This window comes from Myotis nattereri, assembly GCF_964212035.1.
Source record: "Myotis nattereri genome assembly, chromosome: 1".
Taxonomy (NCBI): Eukaryota; Metazoa; Chordata; class Mammalia; order Chiroptera; family Vespertilionidae; genus Myotis; species Myotis nattereri.
In genome coordinates, this window is record NC_138075.1 from 146,049,593 (window position 1) to 146,070,903 (window position 21,311).

General features: G+C 41.8%; 1 protein-coding gene across 1 annotated transcript in view; it reads left to right on the forward strand.

The window, feature by feature from the left end:
• SGMS2 (sphingomyelin synthase 2) overlaps positions 1–21,311 on the forward strand; it is an 87,910-nt gene that overhangs the window by 53,868 nt on the left and 12,731 nt on the right. The window contains exon 3 of the mRNA XM_081088806.1: positions 19,179–19,866. Within this exon, the coding sequence (XP_080944932.1) occupies positions 19,412–19,866 (455 nt within the window). The 5' untranslated portion in view covers positions 19,179–19,411. The remainder of the gene's footprint in view (positions 1–19,178; positions 19,867–21,311) is intronic.

Consider the following 21,311-nt stretch of genomic DNA (forward strand, 5'->3'; position numbering starts at 1 on the left):
TTTTGATCTTGTTCAGTACAAGCTTTGGGCCCCAATCTACTAATACAGATATTTTAGAAGCAAAAACAAGCGCCCCCCCCCCCAAAAAAAAAAAAACAACACAGAAAATAACCTCTCATTTTCTAGGCTACTTTGTTTTAGTTTTTTAAACTATGGGTTTGTTTTTTTAATAACATGTTTATGTTTACAAACCCATTTCAAGTGATTATTTATAGTCAAATACTTTTATTTGTGTAGGGCCATCAATGAAAATTAGATTGAGTGGAAATAAGATTAAGTATGGAATTACATCTTTTAGCTTCCTGGTACTAATTGGACATTGAGTTTCAAGTGTTTCCCGACTCCCTCCTGACAGTGCTTTTAATCATCCTGTACTGTTGTTCTAAATCTGCTTCACTCCATAGAAAAAGCTCCGACTGTAGTTGGCTCCCAAGGACAGACCAGTGCTAACCTGAATAGATAACTACTTCACTGCTTTTCTGTTCACTACTGAGTTTTGGAGCTTGGCGTTTTTTAAAGGCTCTTTAAAAAATAAAGGCTACTCTTAGTTTATTTTTTTAATTGTTTAAAGTATTACATATATCTTCTTTTTCCCCAATTGACTCCTCCCCGGCCATTCCCACCCCCCAGGACAAGCCCCCACCTCCCCAGCGTCTGTGTCCATTGGTTATGCTAATATGCATGCATACAAGTCCTTCAGTTGATCCCTTAACCGCCCCCCCGCCCCCAACACACACACACACACACACACACACACATCCTTCCCTGCCTTCCCTCTGAGGTTGGATGGTCTGTTCGGTGTTTCTTTGTCTCTGGATCTATTTTGGCTCATCAGTTTATGTTGATCATTATATTCCACAAATCAGTGAGATAGTGATATTTATCTTTCTCCGACTGGCTCATTTCATTTAGCATAATGCTCTCCAGGTCCATCTATGCTGTTGCAAATGGTAAAAGTTTCTTCTTTTATATACCTCAACGTAATAAAAGCCTTATATGACAAACTGCAGCCAACATCATACTCAATGGGCAAAAGCTAAAGGAATGCCCACTCTCACCACTCCTGGAAGTGCTAGCCACAGCGATCAGACAAGAAGAAATGAAAGGCATCCAAATTGGAAAAGAAGAAGTAAAACTGTCATTATTCGCAGATGACATGATACTGTACATAGAAAACCCTAAAGACTCCATCAGAAAACTACTAGACTTAATAAATGAATACTCTTAGTTTTAAAATTTTTAAAAAATATATATATTTTATTGATTTTTTACAGAGAGGAAGAGAGAGGGATAGAGAGTTAGGAACATCGATGAGAGAGAAACATCGATCAGCTGCCTCCTGCACACTCCCCACTGGGGATGTGCCCGCAACTAAGGTACATGCCCTTGACCGGAATTGAACCTGGGACCCTTGAGTCTGCAGGCCGATGCTCTATCCACTGAGCCAAACCGGTTAGGGCTTAGTTTTAAATTTTTATTCTCATCCCTGGTCAGGTGGCTAATTTGGTTGGAGCATTGTCCTGTGCACCAAAAGGTTTGTTCAATTCCTGGTCAGGACACAGGCCTCAGTTGCAGGTTCAGTCCCCATTTGGGGCGTGTACAGGAGGCTACTGACCCATGTTTCTCTGTCACATTAATGTTTCTGTCTCCCTTTCTCTCTCTAAAAAAAAAAAATTTTTTTTCAAATATATACCCTAAATTTATAAACTTCCTAAATGATACATAACCAGGCTTTTCCCCTCCATTTTATATTCATTATTTGAGTTTTCTTTTTACTTTTACTTCTACCTGGTATATGGTTTTACTAAACTTCAAATATTTTTTCAGGTACTTCTCTAAAAGTTGTTACAAAAGTTGTTTTCATTGCTCATAGTTTTTTTTGTTTTTAAGTGACTTCTGGTTGGAAAATGGGAAAGTTACTTAGTCGAAAATCCCTTGAGGATAGGAGCCAGCCTTTGTTTCTGTTCCCTTCCTTGCTTAGCACTCAAGCCCACTCTGCCCAGGATGGAAGCCTGAAAAGGTTGTCTTCCACGTGGCTGTGCACGCATCTGCCTTCCCACCCAGGCTTTCCCGGGGTAGCACAGTAGCTATATACTTGCCCTCAAGGACTGCTTACATTGAGTTTAGTCGTTTCATTAACCTCGGTGTGGTTTTTTAAAGTTTTCTATATTGCTAGCTTCTATCCCACCTATCCTAATATATAAAAGCCCAGGGTTGTAACAACCAATCACGACTGGAGGCTGAGCAACCCGGAAGTCCTTCAATCAGCGCTAGGTTGCTGTGGTGACCCAGCACTGACTGCCCAGTGGGCTGAGACCCAGAGAGAGGCAGGGTCTGATCCTCAGCCTCAGTGGCAGCTGTTGATCAGTACTTGCCTCTCTCTTTCTCTCCCTCTTTCTTTCTGAGCTTCGCCCCAGCTGGGCCTTTCTTTCTCTCCTGGCCTCAGTGGGGGCTGCTGTTCAGCCCCACCTCTTTGACCAGGCCCAGAGATAGGCCTGGAGATGCTGACTGGCATAGGAACCGACCAATCAGAACCAAATATGGGTGCTGTGGGGAGCCAGTGGCTGCCTAGGAGGTGGAGCTTTTGATGCTGGCATAGAAACCGACCAATCAGAACCAAATTGGCCAGCAGGGGAGGCCATTTGGGGGCAAGATCAGGCCTGCAGGGGAGGGCATTTGGGGGGCGAGATCAGGCCTGCAGGGGAGGGCATTTGGGGGGGCAAGATCAGGCTGGCAGGGGAGGGCAATTGGGGGCAACCAGGCTGAGAGGGGAGGGCAGTTGGGGGCAACCAGGCTGGCAGGGGAGGGCAGTTAGGGGTGATCAGGCTAGCAGGCAGAGGCAATTTGGGCAATCAGGCAGGCAGGCAGGTGAGCAGTTAGGAGCCAGAGGTTCCAGATTGCAGTCGGACATCCCCCAAGGGGTCCCCAATTGGAGAGGGTGCAGGCTGGGCTGAGGGACCCCCCGACCCCCCCCCCCCCCGTGCACAAATTTCGTGCACCGGGCCTCTAGTTTAAGATAAAATTATAAAATTTCTGCATTGAAAGTGAAATTGAATCCTGACACCTCATTAGATATTTGATAGCTGCAGCTTTTCTGTCCTTAAGTAATGTCTTTGTTTTTATTCTTCCTGTCTTCATAATATTGCATCTTTAACCTTTTCTTAAAAGCCTCATGTGGGTTAAACGTCCCTTAGAAGACAGCACCGGGGTGAACAATGAAATAAAAGTCCATTATGACCAATATAATTAGAATGTTATACACAGACATACATTATTTTGATCTATTAGAAATGGAAAAGAACTGAAAGACAAAAATCTATAATTGAGTAAGTATGGGAGCATTTTCATTGGAATCCCTTTTTAGTTTTAGAAAGCTATATTTATACAGGTTTTAGAAGCTGTTTACTGTACTTGGGTCTCAGCAAGTTGGAACACAGATGTTCTCGATAGTCCTTTGACTTGATGGTACTTTGATTTTCCCCAGGATAATGAGTATTCCTTTAAAATGTTTATATTGAATGTTACCTCATAAAGCTAGTTTGAAGAGCCCTCCTGTTTTTTGTTGCCCCACCCGGCTTTGTTTTTCTTCATGGCACTTAATCTTTTCATTTTTATTGCTCCTGTTATATGCTAACAGAATGTAAGCATGAGGGAAGTGACTTTTTAAAAACAGTTGTATCCTTACAACAGTGCCCAGTACAGAATAGGCACTTACTAAATATTGTTGAGTGAATAATTGTCTGACTTTTTAGGCAGTTAAAATCAAAGTGTGCTGCTATTTTTTTTTTTTCAGTACATAACACAATGTTTCCTCGCTATTTTGCAACTTCATTCCCTCACCCAACATTGTGTGATATTATTTTATTGTACAAATAAAGCATATTTATAATGTGACAAACAAAAAAAAAATGAGCAACGAAAACAACTTTTGTAACAACTTTTAGAGAAGTGCCTGAAAAAATATTTGAAGTTTAGTAAAACCATACACCAGGTAGAAGTAAAAGTAAAAAGGAAACTCAAGTCCCATCATGATGGACAGTATGGTTTTGGTCTTAATAGGTCCAGAATCATTTATCTGTAGTTTCAAAATCTAAACTCTAAGGACAAAAGGCTCCTCCTCCCTTGCTTCCCTCCCTCCCTTCCTTCCCTTCCCTCCCTTCCCTCCCTCTCTCCCTCTCTCCTCCCCCCCCCCTTCCTTCCTTACTTCCTTCTCTCCTTCCTTTGATAACCTTTGGTGTCAACACCCTTCTTGAACTGACCAAAATTTCTTTATAGTCTTTATTCATCCAACTTAGTGTGAATATATCCGTATGTCTCATTCAGATATATTAATGTTTGATTATCTGGTGTTTTCCAAATCCAGTATGAGCTATGTGACCCACTATATCTAATATATGGTACCTACAATCTTTCTGAAATCCAAAGTTCTGAATTTTTAAATGCATCTTTTCCAAAAAATTCTGATTAGTGAATTTGGAAAACAGTCTTTTCATGCTTATGCAGTATCTTTGAGATACATTCCTAGAAGTGATCCAAAGTAGGCAACAAATAGCTTTTGAAATTAGGGGGAACAATGCTAGTTTTTAAGTTTATTTATTTTTTTATTGATTTCAGAGAGGAATGGAGAGGGAGAGAGAGATAGAAACATCAATGATGAGAGAGAATCATTGATTGCCTCGTGCATACTAGCGATTGAGCCCGCAACTAGGGCATGTGCCCCTGACCTGAATCGAACCTGGGTCCCTTCAGCCCACAGGCTGACTCTCTATTCACTGAGCCAAACCAGCTAGGGCAACAATACTAATTTTTTTAAAAAGATACGAAATTAGAATTTTGGAATACTTGGGATTGTAATTCAGTAATATTCTAATGGATTTTTGCAAACTGGATTAAGTTAATATTTCCAGTCGTTCTTTAAATTTGTTAAAATGATTTCTATAAATGGGGTACATACTCTTGAACGCTGTACTTGATTTAACTAATCATTTGGTAATTTTAGCTTATATCCAAAGTTTTGTTATCACAGAGAGTAGAGGAAACTCTTAGCTGATAATGAATGAGTACAATAAGGCAAGAATCCACCAAATATCAGGAAACATGTTTTTAAAAATGCTCAAATGCATAAGCTTATTAAAACACCCTTGGTGCACAAAGATTACCAATATTTATAAAGGCCAGCTTAGGGATTTGTGTTTCTGACTGAATCCTCTTTTCCATCAAATCCAGTTCAGCCTGACTCTCTATTTGGCAGCTGGTTTTCTTCAGAACACCACCAAAGAAGTGACTGGTTTTGGTTCGTGACGTACTGAGTGGCATCCATTATATGAAAATGATTCACTATAAAGCAGTGCTCACTCCTTTCTTGCTCATGAACCTTGCAGAAAAGACATCATTCTTTTGCACAATTAAGTCTCTTCTTGAAAGTTGGCACTAAATAAAGACTTAATTGAATACATGTACTTCAGATTAGGGCTGATACATCCAAATAGTTATTAGTTTATCAGGCTTCCTCAAGCAGCAGCAACAATGCAGACTTTCCCAAAAACACAACAATCAAAACATACATTTTTTTATTGTAGTTAACTGAGGCTGAGTTGAAAACATGAAATAGAGATTTCAGTTAATAAATACATCTGTGGAAGCACTGTAACAAGTACACCTGGTTTCTGATACTTTTAGCTATAAATTACACATTTATATGAATATTTCAAAAATAGGGACCATACACAAATGTAGGAAGGAAAAAAATCTCACCCTCCTACCACTTCAACAGCCATTCTTAATATTTTTGTGTACTTGTCCTGACTTTTCTGTACATGCATTTTTTTACACACTTCAAATTGTACAAAACACAATACCTTTTTAAAACCAAAGCACATTCTCCCCGCGAACTTCGTCAGTACTTGTATAGTTAAGGTAGCCATTACCTTATTTTCCTGATTATAAGAATGTTTAATGTGGAAAATTAGCAAATGCAATTGAGAATAAATAAAAAATAAAACCTCCCATAAATTCATCAAGTAGTGTTAATATTTGGTATATTTTTTCAAATTCTTTTCTATATATGTAATATACATCTTTGCATCACTGAAATTATAACTGCAGTTTCCTTGTCATTAAATCTTAAGCATACTTTTTAGAAACTATTTTAAAATGCTTTTATAAGCATATGCAAGAATGAATACTTTTATCACAGAAAATTTGGAGAAAATAGGAAAGTACAAAAGAAAATAAAAATAACTGCTAAACCCTACTACCAGCATTAACATCTGATATTCTTCTGGTATTTTATTAACTTGGTCTTTTTTTATTAGTGCATATTTTTATATTTTTATAAAAAAAGAATACAGGGCTATTTTTAAAACAATAAATTTAGTGTGTTGTATGGATACTTTAGTCTCCTACTTGGATTTAGATTGTTTCACTGAGTACATTTTTCGGTAATTTTTTTTTTCTGTATTTAAGACATGTTCCAAAATTCTCAGCCATAAAGTTACTATGTCAAGAGACATTAGCTTAAAAAAAAACAAAAAAAAAAAAAAAAAACTCAGCATATGTTTAAAGAGAGAGAGAGACATATCTTCAAAAGAATTATACCAATTTATGATCCCACCAGCAATTCATTTCAGTGTTCAGGCTGTTTTCCGATTATAGCTTAAATGGCATTTAATGGGCTTTGTGTCAAGGTCACCTTCCAGTATTCCTATTCATGGATTATTATGGGTAGAAGCTTGTGTGTTAATTTGTCAGTGTGACATTCTGGAGGAAGTTTTTGTTATAAATATTGGGAGATACTTAGTCATAGGAGCTTTGTGGCCGAGGATTTGTCAGCAGAGGATTAGGGGAAATCAACCCCAAATAGAAAGCAAGGAAATGAGTTCTGGCTCTGAGACTGGGCCCCGGCAATGTTATCCCCTTCTTCTGCCTTCTTGCCCACACATCTCCTGCTCACTGCACAGATATCTCAGCAAACGTCATTCTCTCTGCCGCCGTCTCTTTCGAGGTTCTCGCAGTGGTGTATGAGGGTGGCTTCCAGGTTAGGTTCCTGAAGTCACTGACCTTTACTGCAAAGAGTGTGAGAATGAAAAGCTGACTTAATGTGCCAAGAAAGATGAGAGCCAAGGCCCCAAGGGAAAGTCTTGAATAAATAAAAAATCATAGTTGTAATATATTTTTGTATATTGTTTGTGTAAAATTTACTTATATTCATGTTTTAATTATGTCTATTTGGTTATTTATATATGATAACTAACAGTTTCTGCTAAATAGACTGACTCTTGTGACATGCAAACTTAATTTCAATTGTAGTTGTGTTTACAGTTGCTAAGGTAGAAACGGCAGTGTAGGTTGTCCCAGATTTTCAAGACTGTGTTGCTGCGCCTACCTCTAACTCCTACCCCAGTTTGGTTTTTCGTCCAAATATTCAGGGCTGTCCTGCTTTTTTTGTTTTCTTTTTCTGTTCTTTTTTTAATTGACTTTAGAGAAAGAGGAAGGGAGAGGGAGAGAGAGAGAGAGAAACAGCAATGAGAGAGAAACATAGATCGGCTGCCTCCTACATTCCCCCTACTGGGGATGAGGCCCGTAATCCGGGGTATGCCCAGACCAGGAATTGAACCTGCCCAGACCAGGACTCTTGGTGCATGAGTGGGCGCTCAGCCACGGAGCCACACCGGCAGGGCAGGGCTGTCCTGGTCCTGATGACAGAGACGGATGCTCGGTTCCATTGCCTCTGCGCTTCCCAGGCTGAAAGCTGGCCTTTCACAGCGCGTCTTACTTTGGGCCCCTGGGAGCCAACAATCATGCCTATTTTTACTTTTCTATATTTTCTTTCTCTTTCAAGGCTTCACTGTAAAAACTCTTACTTGTTCTTCTCCTTTCTTTTCTAAACTCTTTTTCTTCTTCTTCTAATTATCTCCTGGAGGGATGGCTTGCGTATACTGGAACTAAATTTCTCATTGTATGGTATTCCTAAAAGAAATACAAAACAGTAACTGTGTATCCTGTTCTAGATTTTTTTTTGCTTAAGGGCAATGGGCAGTTGGCTAAGAATCACTACATAATCAATGGTGTGCAAACATCTTCCACAATCTTTATACCAACAGCTGCCTATATTTTGGAATAGAGTGTTCAAGTTCCAGGCAGGAGAAGTTGAGTAGAGTAGGCAACGAAAGACATTTATTTAATTAATAGAGGCCTGGTACACCGGCGGGGTCCCTCAGCCTGGCCTGCCCAGATAGGGCCGAAACGGGCCCTCCGACATCCCCAGAAGAGTCCTGGATTGTGAGAGGGTGCAGGCCAGGCTGAGGGACCTCATCGCGAGGGACGCCACTGATGTACGATCAGGGCCGGGGAGGGACCACGGGAGGGCTCCAGGGTGTGTCGGCCCATCTTGCCGAGTCCTAATCAGCCAGACCCCAGCAGCAAGCTAACCTACTGGTCATAGCGTCTGCCCCCTGGTGGTCAGTGTGCATCATAGCAACTGGTCCAACAGTTGGACACTTAGCATATTAGACCTTTGTTATATAGGATTAGAAACTTTGCTTTGCAACTTTGTGAACCAGCACAGTTGGACAAGGAAAATGTCTTGAGTGAGCTGTTCTTCCTGTTTTAAGAGACAAATGCATGAAAACACCTTGACACAGCCAAAGGTTCCTGGATCATTTGTTCTTGCTAAAGACATCAAGACTGACTTCTACAAAATGTCATGTTCCCCTAAAAGCCCCTCTGTCTGTTAGCAGATATTGCTAAAGTGGCATCCCGTTAGACTCAGGAGTTTAACCTTTTAAGGTATTTTGCTGCTTCTTTCCCAAGGGTATTGTTCCTCGTGTTGGATTGTGTTGCAGAGTTGGGGTCCCCATTCATAGACCCAAACTTAGGAAACACAACTCACCATTATTGAGTTATTTGCAGAAACCAAAGCCCAGATTGGAAGCATTGGTCAAATAAGTGCTTTTGAGAGAAATAATTTATTTAAATACAACATGGCATTTTAAATTCCGGGAGAAACTAGAGGCAAATACACTCAAATATTCTGGAGTTGCTTTTTATAGTCTCATCAGAGGCCTGGTGCATGGATCCATGCACTGGTGGGAGGCCTGGCCTGTGGGGATCGGCCCGTGTGGGAGCGCCACTCATCCCGGTCAGCTGAATGGCTGTGGACCTGCCCTCTGAGAGGCTGCTGAATGAGGAAATTAGTCTGAGCTGATATTTCAGGGTAATATCAGGGTAATATCTGTGTCTTAGAGGAACCTGGCCGAGTGCTTTGCACCCCAAAGCCACTGGGTATATGTCCTTGATGTGTGATGCCAGGTTGGTGACACCATCAGGGATGTCCAGGGCAGCTGTGCTCCAGGATCCTCATCCATCAGGACAGCCTCCCTGGGGGGTCCACAGTCACGTCCCCTCTTGCCATCTGCCTGTGCCAGCTCCCCTCACTCTTTCTAGAACACACCTTAGAGAGCCTGTATCAGCTGGTGGGGTCAGGCCAGAGTCTAAATTGTCTCAGGTATTTGATAGGTGCAGAGACTCAGCCTCACCCTGGGCCTGCTAGCGGCTGCTGCTGCTGTGGGAGCGGCTGCTCATCCCGGTCACCCTGGGCCCCATGACTGCCAGGGGGCAGCTCCTGCACTGAGCATCTGCCTCCTGGTGGTCAGTGCGCGTCATAGCGACGGGTCAGCCAGTCTTTCTGGTCGTTCTGCTGTTCGATCGCTGGGCTTTTATGTATATAAATACCATTTGAGAACAATGGCTCATTCTGCGAGTCATGCGAAAGCAACTCTAGGAAATACACAGTCCTGTGTTTTTGATGGAAGCTGAAAATAGCCTATACCGTCTATGAGTACAATACATTCTCTGTTACTTTATTTGTAGAACATTTTTGTGGTTGGCGTACGTGAGTGAGAAATGTAGGCTTTTACAGAGCTTTCTGGGTCTACCGTGGTCCCTTTCCTTTCATGTTTTTTCTTGTCCTGGAGGACCCAGGTGGACTGAAACACAGGACTTGCAGAATCACAGGGCCATCTAGCCTTCCTCATGCCCCCTACTCACCTCTGCCCTCTATCAGGGCCTGTGGAAGCACGCCAAAATGGCCACAAGCAGATGGGGCTAACCTGCCGAAGGTGTACATTCTAGAACCTTCCTTCTCCTTAATTTTTCAGTGTTAATTCTGGGGATCAGGAAGTGCTCCCCTAAATCTCTTAGGCTGCATTAAGATACTTCTTGCATTTGTGTTGTTGGCACAGAGCACTAAGCAGAAATATGATAACCAATAACCCGTTGATGTCTAATTCTAGACTTTAAAACACTACAAGGAAATTGTGTAGCTTGTGCCATTTGTACAGCAGCCCTGGGACTGAGTAAGTGTCCTGTTCTTAGACAGCTGCTCTCTGTCGTAACCATGACATGTACTGCCCACAGGCACCTGGTTAAATGTTTCTCCTAAAGTCTCTGCTTTTGCCTCCACACTAGAGCAGGATTATTTAACTCCTTGCTCTGGATTCTTGCTTAAAGATAATTTCACTTCAGTCTCACTCTAATGCACTAGTAAACAGCAAGCAATGTTTCAAGATGCTGTTTTAAAATATCCACTTAAGTAGCCCCTTTATATTATTCAATGCAAACTTTTTTTGAAATCATATAAAATATACACACAGTTTGGTCACCATGTGGTAGACAGAGAAACCAATAGGTATATTTCTAATCTGAAAGGCTTGGAATAAGGGAGCTTTGTCTGTAAATGTAGATAATTATGAAATTATTTTTAAGGAACTATTTTTTTCCTTCTTTTTTCTTAGCATGTTTTTCCTGTGATAAGATACTATGCTTCCAAACTTGAGGAAACTTTTGTTGTTGTTGACAAGGAAATACACTGTTGACTCTGTTAGTGATCTGTTTATTTACTTAGAATGAGATCTCTAACACCATTTGGAAAAAGTGTGGTTAGGGGAGTATGATGTTAAACTGTTAGACCCAGCTTCTGCTTCTGTCTTTCTTAGACCAGCCACTGCTCTTAGGAGAAAATATAAGCTCCAATATCAGACTTAAATATCTTCTAAAAATAGTAAATGGAATGTTTTTTATGGTTATCAGAAACTTCTCACTTTAATAGGTAATCTGCATAGACACCTATCCCAGAAAAATAAGTATTCAAACCTACAGGAACTAGTTTCTAGGTATATAAGTCTTTGGGGCATAGAAGGAAAGAGAGGAATGTAGAAGCAGGTAGTTATCACTGTTGCTCAGTGGGACTGTCAGATTTAGCCTTTCTGATAAAGCCTCCAGGGTGTTTATGCTAAACAGGTGCTGGCTGCCTTTGTTTGACCATGAAACGTGGAGCTGTGGTCAGGCCAATTGTGTGGAATGATTGTAGTGACACCTACCCTGCTGATTATTCCATGTGCAAATGTCTGTGTAAATTATAGAGGGTGTCTTCTGCTCATCTGCTAAAGTAGGTAAGCATTTAAACTCAAAGATAAGCCTTCAACCCAGCTTATTCTCTGAGGCCACGGGTACATTAGACATGGTGGGACGTAGAGAATTCCAGCCTAGTTCTTCTTACTCAACACTGAAAGGAAGAGACCACTGGCATCCCCCCCACTCCCACCCTCCAGGCATTCTCTAAGGTCTCCTAGACAGACCAGGAATGGGGCTGGGGAAAGGGGCAGCGGCAAGCAAAGGCCAGCTTTTGGGAAAAGAGCGTGATGTGTCCCCACTATACCCTTAACTCTGAGAACTTCTGATTTACAGTGTATCCCAAAGGACATTGGAAGGATTATTTTAAATATTCCCTCACCTTTGACCTCCTTTTACAGCCCTCTTCTGTCTTCAGGGCCCCAGTGAGTCTGCCTGTCTGTCTACCTTACCTACCTAATCCATCCACTCTGCAATTCTAATCTATTTATCCTGTCTTCCCTACTCCCTCATTTATTTATTCATTTGCTTATTCTTAAGTTGTCTTCCCGTGTGACTCCACCGCTCTGTAAGGTTCCTGCCCCCGCACTGCAGGCCTTCCTTTCCCTCAGGCCCATGGCTGCAGTGTTGTCTCCCCGAAAATGCGATGTGGTCCGATCTGATTGTGGGAATTCTCCAGCCACCAATAAAAAGTAACAGCTGGAAAATAGAAGCCACATTTTAAAACATCCTATGGAACATTTTTCAAGTCAAATGTTGGTGATGGTCCTTTATTGACTCAAACTTAGAAACAGTTGATGTGGCTGAGGACTGCTCCGCCCCCTCAATACGTTGGGCTCCTACAAATACCCCTTCTTGGGAGATACTCCCAATCTCACGAGTCATTGTTTTCAAATTTGCACAGCTAATATTTGCTCTGTGTAAACACACAGCCATTCAGCAAGTATTAAATCGTCTACCGCGCCTATTAAAGTGACCAGTTCTTTTTAGTGAGAAATAAGACAGATCATCTTTTTTTCCTTTCAATTCAACTCATAGTAAATTTTGATGAGTTCTGAGAGAAAACTCATCTGGTTTTTTTGTCACTTTATATTATTTAGTTACACATTTATTTTTGGAGCACGGTTTACACAGATCTTGTTAAACAGTCTGCTTTTCATTGGCCTTTGTCTGGTCTGTAGAAGTGTGTGTTATTTCAGAATCACTGCTGAAGAAAATGCTCAGCTGGTAAGTACAACACTGTAAAGGGATATGTGAGCCTGGACTGTAATACAATATGGGATAGTCCTTGATTTTCTAATTCTTTAGGAACAACTTATCTCAGTGAGCTCTGTCTTCCTTTTAACAGCTTAAATGAATTATAACTTACTATACAATTCATTTGTTTTAAAAGGGCACCATGAAATGATGTTTAGTACATGTACAGAATTGTGCAGCCATCGTCACTAATTTTACATTTCCTTCACCCCGAAAAGAAACTTCCAGCCTATTTGCTCTTCATTCCCACCTGCCGTCCTCGGTACCCACTATTTTTTTTTTAAATATGTATTTTATTGATTTTTTAAAGAGAGGAAGGGAGAGGGATAGACAGTTGGAAACACCGATGAGAGAGAAACATCGATCAGCTGCCTCCTGCACACCCCCTACTGGGGATGTGCCCGCAACCAAGGTACATGCCCTTGACCGGAATCGAACCTGGGACCCTTCATTCTGCAGGCGGACGCTCTATCCACTGAGCCAAACCGGTTAGGGCGGTACCCACTATTGATAAGTGTATCTTTCTGGTACAACAACTGGATACAGAACGAATATTGTTCAGTCTGCCTTCCTATGGGGTATTTTTGGTCTGTTCTCTACCCAAGCATATCTCTCCCAAAGTTCAGAAAGGCAGTAACTGATTTTTCAATTCTGTTTTTGACATTAAAAAAAAACACACGTTTTCCCCAATCTATTCTCAAAATAGTGTCACCAAGCTACCTTACAAGCCCGCCCATTTCCCTAATTTAAATCTATCAATTACCTATACAAGTGTGGGGTCTACTGGTCTTTCAAGGACTCTTTTCCATGTTACTTTTGATGGGAAAGTATTTCACACACATACTAGTATATACATAATTGTTTAGTAAGCATGGATCTTCTTTTCAGGTTTCAAAAACACTCCAGTAAAAATATTTAACAAATTTTGTGCGTGCTTCTGCAATAGAATCCCATGGCTCCTAAGGTGTCTTGGTCTCAGAAAAAACTTCATGGGCATAAAATGTCTTAGCTAAACTGGATCCTGTTAACATGAAGTGATACACCTGTATTATAAATGTAATATGGTGATTTACTAGTAAAAGTTATACATATGCATAACAGGGAAATACTTATCAGACTTCTTTTCCCCTCCCTCCCACAAGAGGGTTGAATTATATATTAAAATTTTTCTTGGTATATATTAATTTTTTCAAAATTACAAAGATTTAAAAATACCTGCCATATTATCCAGGGGACTTTGCTGTGTATTTACATGTCTCTTTGGGGGAGGGGAGAAGCTTATAATCGATTGTCTCAATCTTTTCCAGTGACTCTGTTGTAGACCTCTGACATGTAATAAATGGCATGGAGGTAGTGGTGTGCCATTAGAACAGGAGCCCCCCAGGTCAGATTTCTGGTTCAAGTCTGGGCTCTGCCACTTCCTACCTGTCTGACCTTGAGCATCTCACTTTATCTCAATTTCTTTTCTTTACAATATTTCCTAGGGTTCGTATGAGGATTAATTAGATAATACACAAAGCACAGTAAGTACACATAAGTTACATTTGCTAATGGCACATGAGTAAGGTACTGAAAACTATTTGTGGCTGTTTTTCTCTACAACTTGACTTTTTAATGCCTTAATGGCAGACAACTGAGTTTTTTAAGGCCTAAGAAAGCTTTTGTGTCTGCTAATAAAATCACTGGTTGCTTTCATTGTTATTCAATTCAATAAATTCTGTTTCAAGACCTAGTTGTTGTTTTTTAAACCTTTAAGCTCAAGGTATATATCTCTTTTATTTTCCAGTTTGTAAATGATACAAACACATTTTCTTTGATCAGTGTTTAACTTCCATCTTCACCAGGTTACATGGAAGTAACAGATCACAATAAAACCCATATATAAGCTTAGAGGTTTCCTGAATTTTTAAACGATATTTACACATTTAATACATTATCTTCTTAACCCCCTCAAATGTATAACTAGGTGGACATACGAATCTAGCAGCAAAGAATTTCTAAGCCCTGCTGAAACCGGTTTGGCTCAGTGGATAGAGCGTCGGCCTGCGGACTGAAAGGTCCCAGGTTCGATTCCAGGAAAGGGCATGTACCAGGGTTGTGGGCACATCACCAGTAGGAGATGTGCAGGAGGCAGCTGATCGATGTTTCTCTCTCATCGATGTTTCTAACTCTCTATCTCTCCCCCTTCCTCTCTGTAAAAAATCAATAAAAATATATTTTTTTAAAAAAAAGAATTTCTAAGCCTTGCAACCGGAACTTGTGTTTGCTATCAGAGAGCCTCAGGTCAGAACTGCTCGGGGAGCCGTGTCTCGAGTTTCACACTTGTGCCTCTTCTTAAAGCCTTGAGTATGTGTCACATGGCCCACTCCCTTGTTTTGATCCATAGCCTCTGAAATGAATTATTGAGGTTCTACATCTGTTCAGATCTACATTTCTACTTAATTCGATACTGTACCCTTCTTATATACTATGTATATACTTGTCTCACAGTTTCATAGGTACTATATCAAAACATACATTTTATAATAAGATAACCATAATTTATTTAGCTAATACCCTGTCTTTGGATATTACACTATTTCCAATTTTCAAGCATTACTTGTGGAAATATTTTTGTACGTCCTTGTTTCCTTTGGATAACCCACAAAATACACTAACTCGGAGCCACGACCCCAATATGCTTATGTAATGTAGTCTAATACTCACCCGTGCAGACCTTCCACCGACTCTCCCATCTGCTTCCTGCTGAAGCTGAGAGTCTGTTTGTCAAATTAAGGAACAATCCTATTGAGAATATTAAGAGAAAATGACTACTGATGTATATTAATATGGTAATATCAAGCCCTCTATGGTATAATAGAGGTAACAGAAATAAAACATAGAAGCAAAATGATGTGCTTTCTTGTAATTTCACACAAAAAAACTTAAGTTCTCCTAGGGATGAAAAGAGGAGCAGCTGTGGAAGCCTTCTTTCACCAGCGACTAGAACACGTACTACAGAGCTGAAACTGTGATATGGACATCGAAGGAGCGTAGCTATATGTACTGCTATTTCTACTACTGAAAACCTTTTCAAAAGTCACGTGGGTGTTGAATTTTATCAAATGCCTTTTTGACTTCACTCAAGATGATCATATCTTTTCTTTTTTACATATATTTGTATTTTATTACAATCACTTATTCATTTGAAACCTTCCTTGCATTTCTGGAATAAATCATACCTATTTCTTAAAAAAAAAAAAAAAAAAAAAAAAACTAACAAAACAGTATTGTGTACTAAAAGTTTCAGAGCTTTGCATTTGCCTTCCAAAGGAAGATTAGCCTATAGCAACCTTTAGCTCTTTAATGATCTAGGTTAACCTCTAGTATTTTGCAATGTAAGAGGTCTTGAAAGCCCTCCATCCGCCTTGTGCTCAGGTACAGCTCCCTAAGCAAATGAGCTAATGGGATTGCCATCCATGGAGAGGAACTACTGTGGCCTTTGTCACTTCCCCAGATACTTACTGGTAGGGCAGGGTTACCACAGGAATGAGTATGTTGTAATCGTCATCTTGATGACAGACAGTGCGCCCCAGGATTGGCTGACACTTGCTGATTGTGGTTTGTATATTGAATCTTCTTAATGAAATCCCAAGGAAAATAGCAATCGAGCCACTAATGCTCTTACTCCCAGGAGCACAGAGCTCTTCAAGGTTAATTATTTCAGTCATCCTCACAGTTGTCCCATGAGGTGAGTGGCAGAGCACTTCCTCTTTAAAAAAAAAAAAAGGTGACTAATTGGATTTTCTTCTGTTCTACATTCTGTGTTCTAGAACTGGGTAGCCACCTTCTAAAGACCATCTGTGTGTCCATTGGTGGACCTGGGTTTTAAAATCCAGGCTTCTTTCACATACAAATGCCAGGCTCGCAGCATGTGGAATAGGAAAGTGGGAGGAAATCTGGATGGCCTTTGGCAAGATGCTATGAGTGGGATAGCCTAGAGTTGGTAAAAAGAGACAGGTCATGGCTGAGTTAGTGCTTTACTACCTCCATTAAGAATAGTCACCCGTGGTGTTGAAGGTTTGTTTTTGGCTCTGCCTCACTGAGGCACCTCTTCATTATGTTTACTCTTCCCGCAACCTTGTGCCAGGCTGCCACAGAGAATACCAGGGAACCCCGTTTTACAGAGGGACACTGCTGCTTTCTCATCCGACTCTAATGTGTCGGCAGCTGGGGTTTTCACAGGGACAAGAGAGAGCGAGACGTCCGAAATGCTTAGTACTCTCCCTTAGCGGGGATGTGTCTCCGTCCTCCCGCCATCCTCGGTGTCTGCCAGGCTAACGCTGCTCCTGCATCTGCTTCCTCCCAGATGGCCCGTGCCCGTCTGTGGACACATCCCGTCAGGGGAGCAGGGACAAAGTAACGCTGCTTTGTCGAGGGCCCACCTCCTCCCTTGTACACGTGCCATTCAGCCTTCTCGCATAGCCTGCTCACGTCAGCTCTGCCTCCTCGGTCAGACTGTGAGCCCTTGGGGTGGATATTCAGGTCGGTGTCATTTGGTTGGTTTTTTTGCTTTTCACTCCTTTTAATTGCCCCCTTCCCGTACCCCTCATCGCTGGGGCATTTGGGTGCACAGTAAACACTTGTGGTTGCTCTGTTTACCATCCACAACTCCCAACAAACATGGCCTGTACTTATTAACTGTGTCATTTTAACAACTTTTTTTTTTCCTTTCGGCAAATGAAGGCTTAGCTGTCACCACTTTGAGTTTTTCCTCCCCCTTAATTTTTCCCTGAAGTTACCCTGAAAGAGAGGCCTTTCAAATGCAAAGGAGTATGCGTAAATTGTACAGTGTGCTCAAGCCCAGGACTAATTAGAAGGCCTGGAAGCCTCTTCAGGTGGCCGGGATCTGCAGTCTGGCTAAATGCTGCTTCCTAAATTGAGAACAGCTGGGGCCGTGTGGCCAGCGGGTATAAAGAGCGGGTGCCGGTGCCCTGGGCTGTGAGGACGTCTTTGCTCTTTGGAGCCGGCGGAGCCTCTGCTGAAGGCACCCTTTCCCCCCGGGGGTCGCGGTGGGTAAGTGCCCGCGCCGGTCCTCGCCGTGCCTGTTTCTGTTGTTTTGCCAGAAATGGTGGTGGCTGCATCGAAATGTTACTAATTTGCCATGCCGGCTGTCGTAAGTTATTTCATCCTTCGGGAAACAGGCGGAGTTTGTTGCCTCAATGAGAGAGAGCTCAGGCTTTGTGTCTCGAAGGCTTTGTGTTATTTCGGAGGCTGTCCGCCTTCCTGGTGTATGGGGTGCATCTCTGACTATAAAAGGGTAAACCGAGGCAGTGTCATTTCGTTCTCGAATATTCTGAGGAGTGGTCACTTAAAAAGATTACAGGTTTTTTGTGTATTTTTTTAAATCCTCATCTGAGGATATGTGTATTGATTTTTTAGAGCGAGGTAGAGAGAGAGAGAAAGAAACATTGCTCGGTTGCCTCCCATGTGAGCCCCAACTAGGGATTGAACCTGCAAACCTGCTAGGTATGTGCCCTGACTGGGAATCGAACCCACAAACTTTTGGTGCATGGGTTGGTTCTCAGAAAGAGAACGAACTACCTGAGCCACCCGGCCAGGACAAGATTCCAGAGTTTTAATAAGAAAATAGAAAGTTGACTTTCTGACAAATGTAGAGGGTAACAATTATTCAGAGCATGTAATCATCACAGTTTTTTAAAAACATATGTGTTTTTATTTATTTCAGAGAGAACGGGAGAGGGAGAGAGAGATAGAAACATCAATGATGAGAGAGAATCATTGATTGGCTGCCTCCTGCATATCCCAACTGGGGATTGAGCCCACAACCTGGGCTTGTGCCCTAATTGGGAATCAAACCGTGACCTCCCGGTTCATAGGTTGATGCTTAACCACTGAGCAACACCAACCAGGTTTGGTTTTTTTAGAGAGAGAGGAAGGGAGAGGGACAGAAAGATAGAAACATTGATGAGAGAGAAACATCAGTCGGCTGCCTCCTGCATGCAACCCAGGCATGTGCCCTGACTCAGAATGGAACTGGCCACCTCCTGGTTCAAGGGTCGGCGCTCCACCACTGGGCCACGCCGGCAGGGCATCATCACAACTTTTTATCCTGTAAGGTTCCTGGAAAAGATGCAGTCTTAGGAAGGAGTGATGTGATCCGGGGAGGTCCTAGCTCATTGTGACTTCATGGTTAGCAACAGGCATCAGTGGCTGGTGAAGTGGTTGCAGTGCTGGGTCCTGGCTTCTATTTAAAGAAATTTAAAAGGAATTGATTATTAAAATGTTCCTATTTATACTGACATCAGCTCTAAAAGAGAAGAATTCCAAGATAAAACAATTCAGTATTTTATAAATAAACTCGTCTCGGCAGCTATAACTATGTTCTGACGATACATTTATAAAGCAAATGGCTTTGGTATTTGTTTCCATATTTTGATCATGTTCTTTTTTGGATGGTTGACAGTTGGAGGGGCACGATATCTGATCGTAGTTTTGTTTTGTTTTCACAGGAGCCGCAGTGAAATCTCCGGGGGAAAGAGAATTGGCCGGCTTCCCTGACAGCGGCGGATGCACAGTGGAGAGCTGCATGGGAGGGCCAGGCTTCTGGTGGCCACTTTCTACGTTTTACACCAGGAAACAGAGTCAGATGAAGAGCCCATGTTTATCTTGGGAATAGAAGGATTAAAAAACGTTTCTACTAAGAACACTACCATCTCCTTTTGGATCTGAAGACTGGGGGACAATGGATATCATAGAGACAGCAAAACTTGAAGAACATATGGAAAATCAAACCAACGATCCGGCAAACACGTACCCAAGGCCTGCTGAACCTGCCGAAGAAGAAGAGAAAAATGGCAACGGTAAACCCAAGAGCTTATCCAATGGGCTGCGGAAGGGCTCCAAAAAGTACCCAGACTATATCCAAATCTCTATGCCCACGGACTCCAGGAGCAAATTCCCCCTGGAGTGGTGGAAAACGGGCATCGCGTTTGTGTATGCTGTTTTCAACCTCGTCCTGACGACCGTCATGATCACAGTCGTACACGAGAGGGTCCCTCCCAAGGAGCTCAGCCCTCCACTCCCAGACAAGTTTTTTGATTACATTGATCGGGTGAAGTGGGCATTTTCTGTATCAGAAATAAATGGGATTATATTAGTTGGCTTATGGATCACCCAGTGGCTTTTTCTGAGATACAAGTAAGTAGGTCTAACACATTTGGGATTTTTGGGGGGGGGGATGCGGGAGGGGGACATGTTGGGGGGAATGCGCCATTAGTTTGTATTTATGTGAATAGATGTGTGCTTGGAATTATCTTTCTTGGTTTTATGTCGTAAATTCAGTCTTATCCAGGCATTTGATGAAAGGAATCACTAGAAAGGCCTGCCACATTGGATAATCAGTCACTATTCAGTAAGCATTGATGGTACAGCTGTGCCTGGAAGTGACCGCTGTATAGGAAAGAACAGAAGTGCTGTGGTGGGTGACTCAGAGTTTGTGAATTTAAGGTGCAGTTCTGATTTCAAGCAGCTTGGCACTGTGGCACTTGCATGATAAATCAAGAGTCGTGGGGAGTAAGAACATTCACTTCATCACGCTTGAGTTATTTCAGGCTCTTGACAGGCGGGGTCAGCGGAGTGCTGGGAGCTTTTCTCCCCATTGCTCACAATGCAACAATGACCATACACGAGACTGTATAGACCAGCGGTTCTCAACCTGTGGGTCGCGACCCTTTGGGGGTCGAACAACCCGTTCACAGGGGTCGCCTAAGACCATCGGAAAACACATATATAATTACATATTGTTTTGTGATTAATCACTGTGCTTTAATTATGTTCAATTTGTAACAATGAAATTGGGGGTCACCACAGCATGAGGAACTGTATTAAAGGGTCGCGGCATGAGGAAGGTTGAGAACCACCGATATAGACGGTAGCATGCTTTGAGGTTTGCTTTTGTTCAGGAGTTCTCACATTTTGCACTTCTTTTCCTTGGGCCTGTTGGCAATCCAGTCCCAAGAATCCGTTTCAGAAACTGAATTTAGAAGTGGGCCATGCGGTGTTGGTTTTAGATTTCTCCAGTAAACATCTGGTTTCCAGGGCCCCACAAAGGAGCTGTTAGTTCCCGGTCTCGGTCTCCATTTGGGAGTAGCAGAATCAGGAAGTACGGAGCCAGGTGCTTCTGCTTTGAAGACACTTGAAAATAGGACATAGTTCTCAATGGTTGTTTCTTTCCTGTTAATTCCATAAAAAATAAAGCCCTTCCCTGCCCCTTCTCACTTTATTTATGATTCAGATATATGTTCTCTAATAAGATGCTAGTAATGAAGCCACTAAAATAAAAGTTTGATCGAAACATTAGCCACAAACTGAGGCCTTTGAAAATGCAATGTATGCCGATTTAATCAGTACAATTCAAAAATTCAGAGTTCAGTAGGATTTCAATACTGATGCCACAAGATCATTTTTAGAAGAGGGAATTTATGCTATATTGTTCTTTCAATTGGTTGTTGCTTTGAGATTAGAAGAATTCAATCTGTCTTTGCTGAACAGTCCCCTACATGCAAGTTTGCAGTTTAAAAAACTGAGTCCACCAACAAGTCATTCCTAAGCATTTTCCTTAAAGTGTCCCTCTTAATATGTTT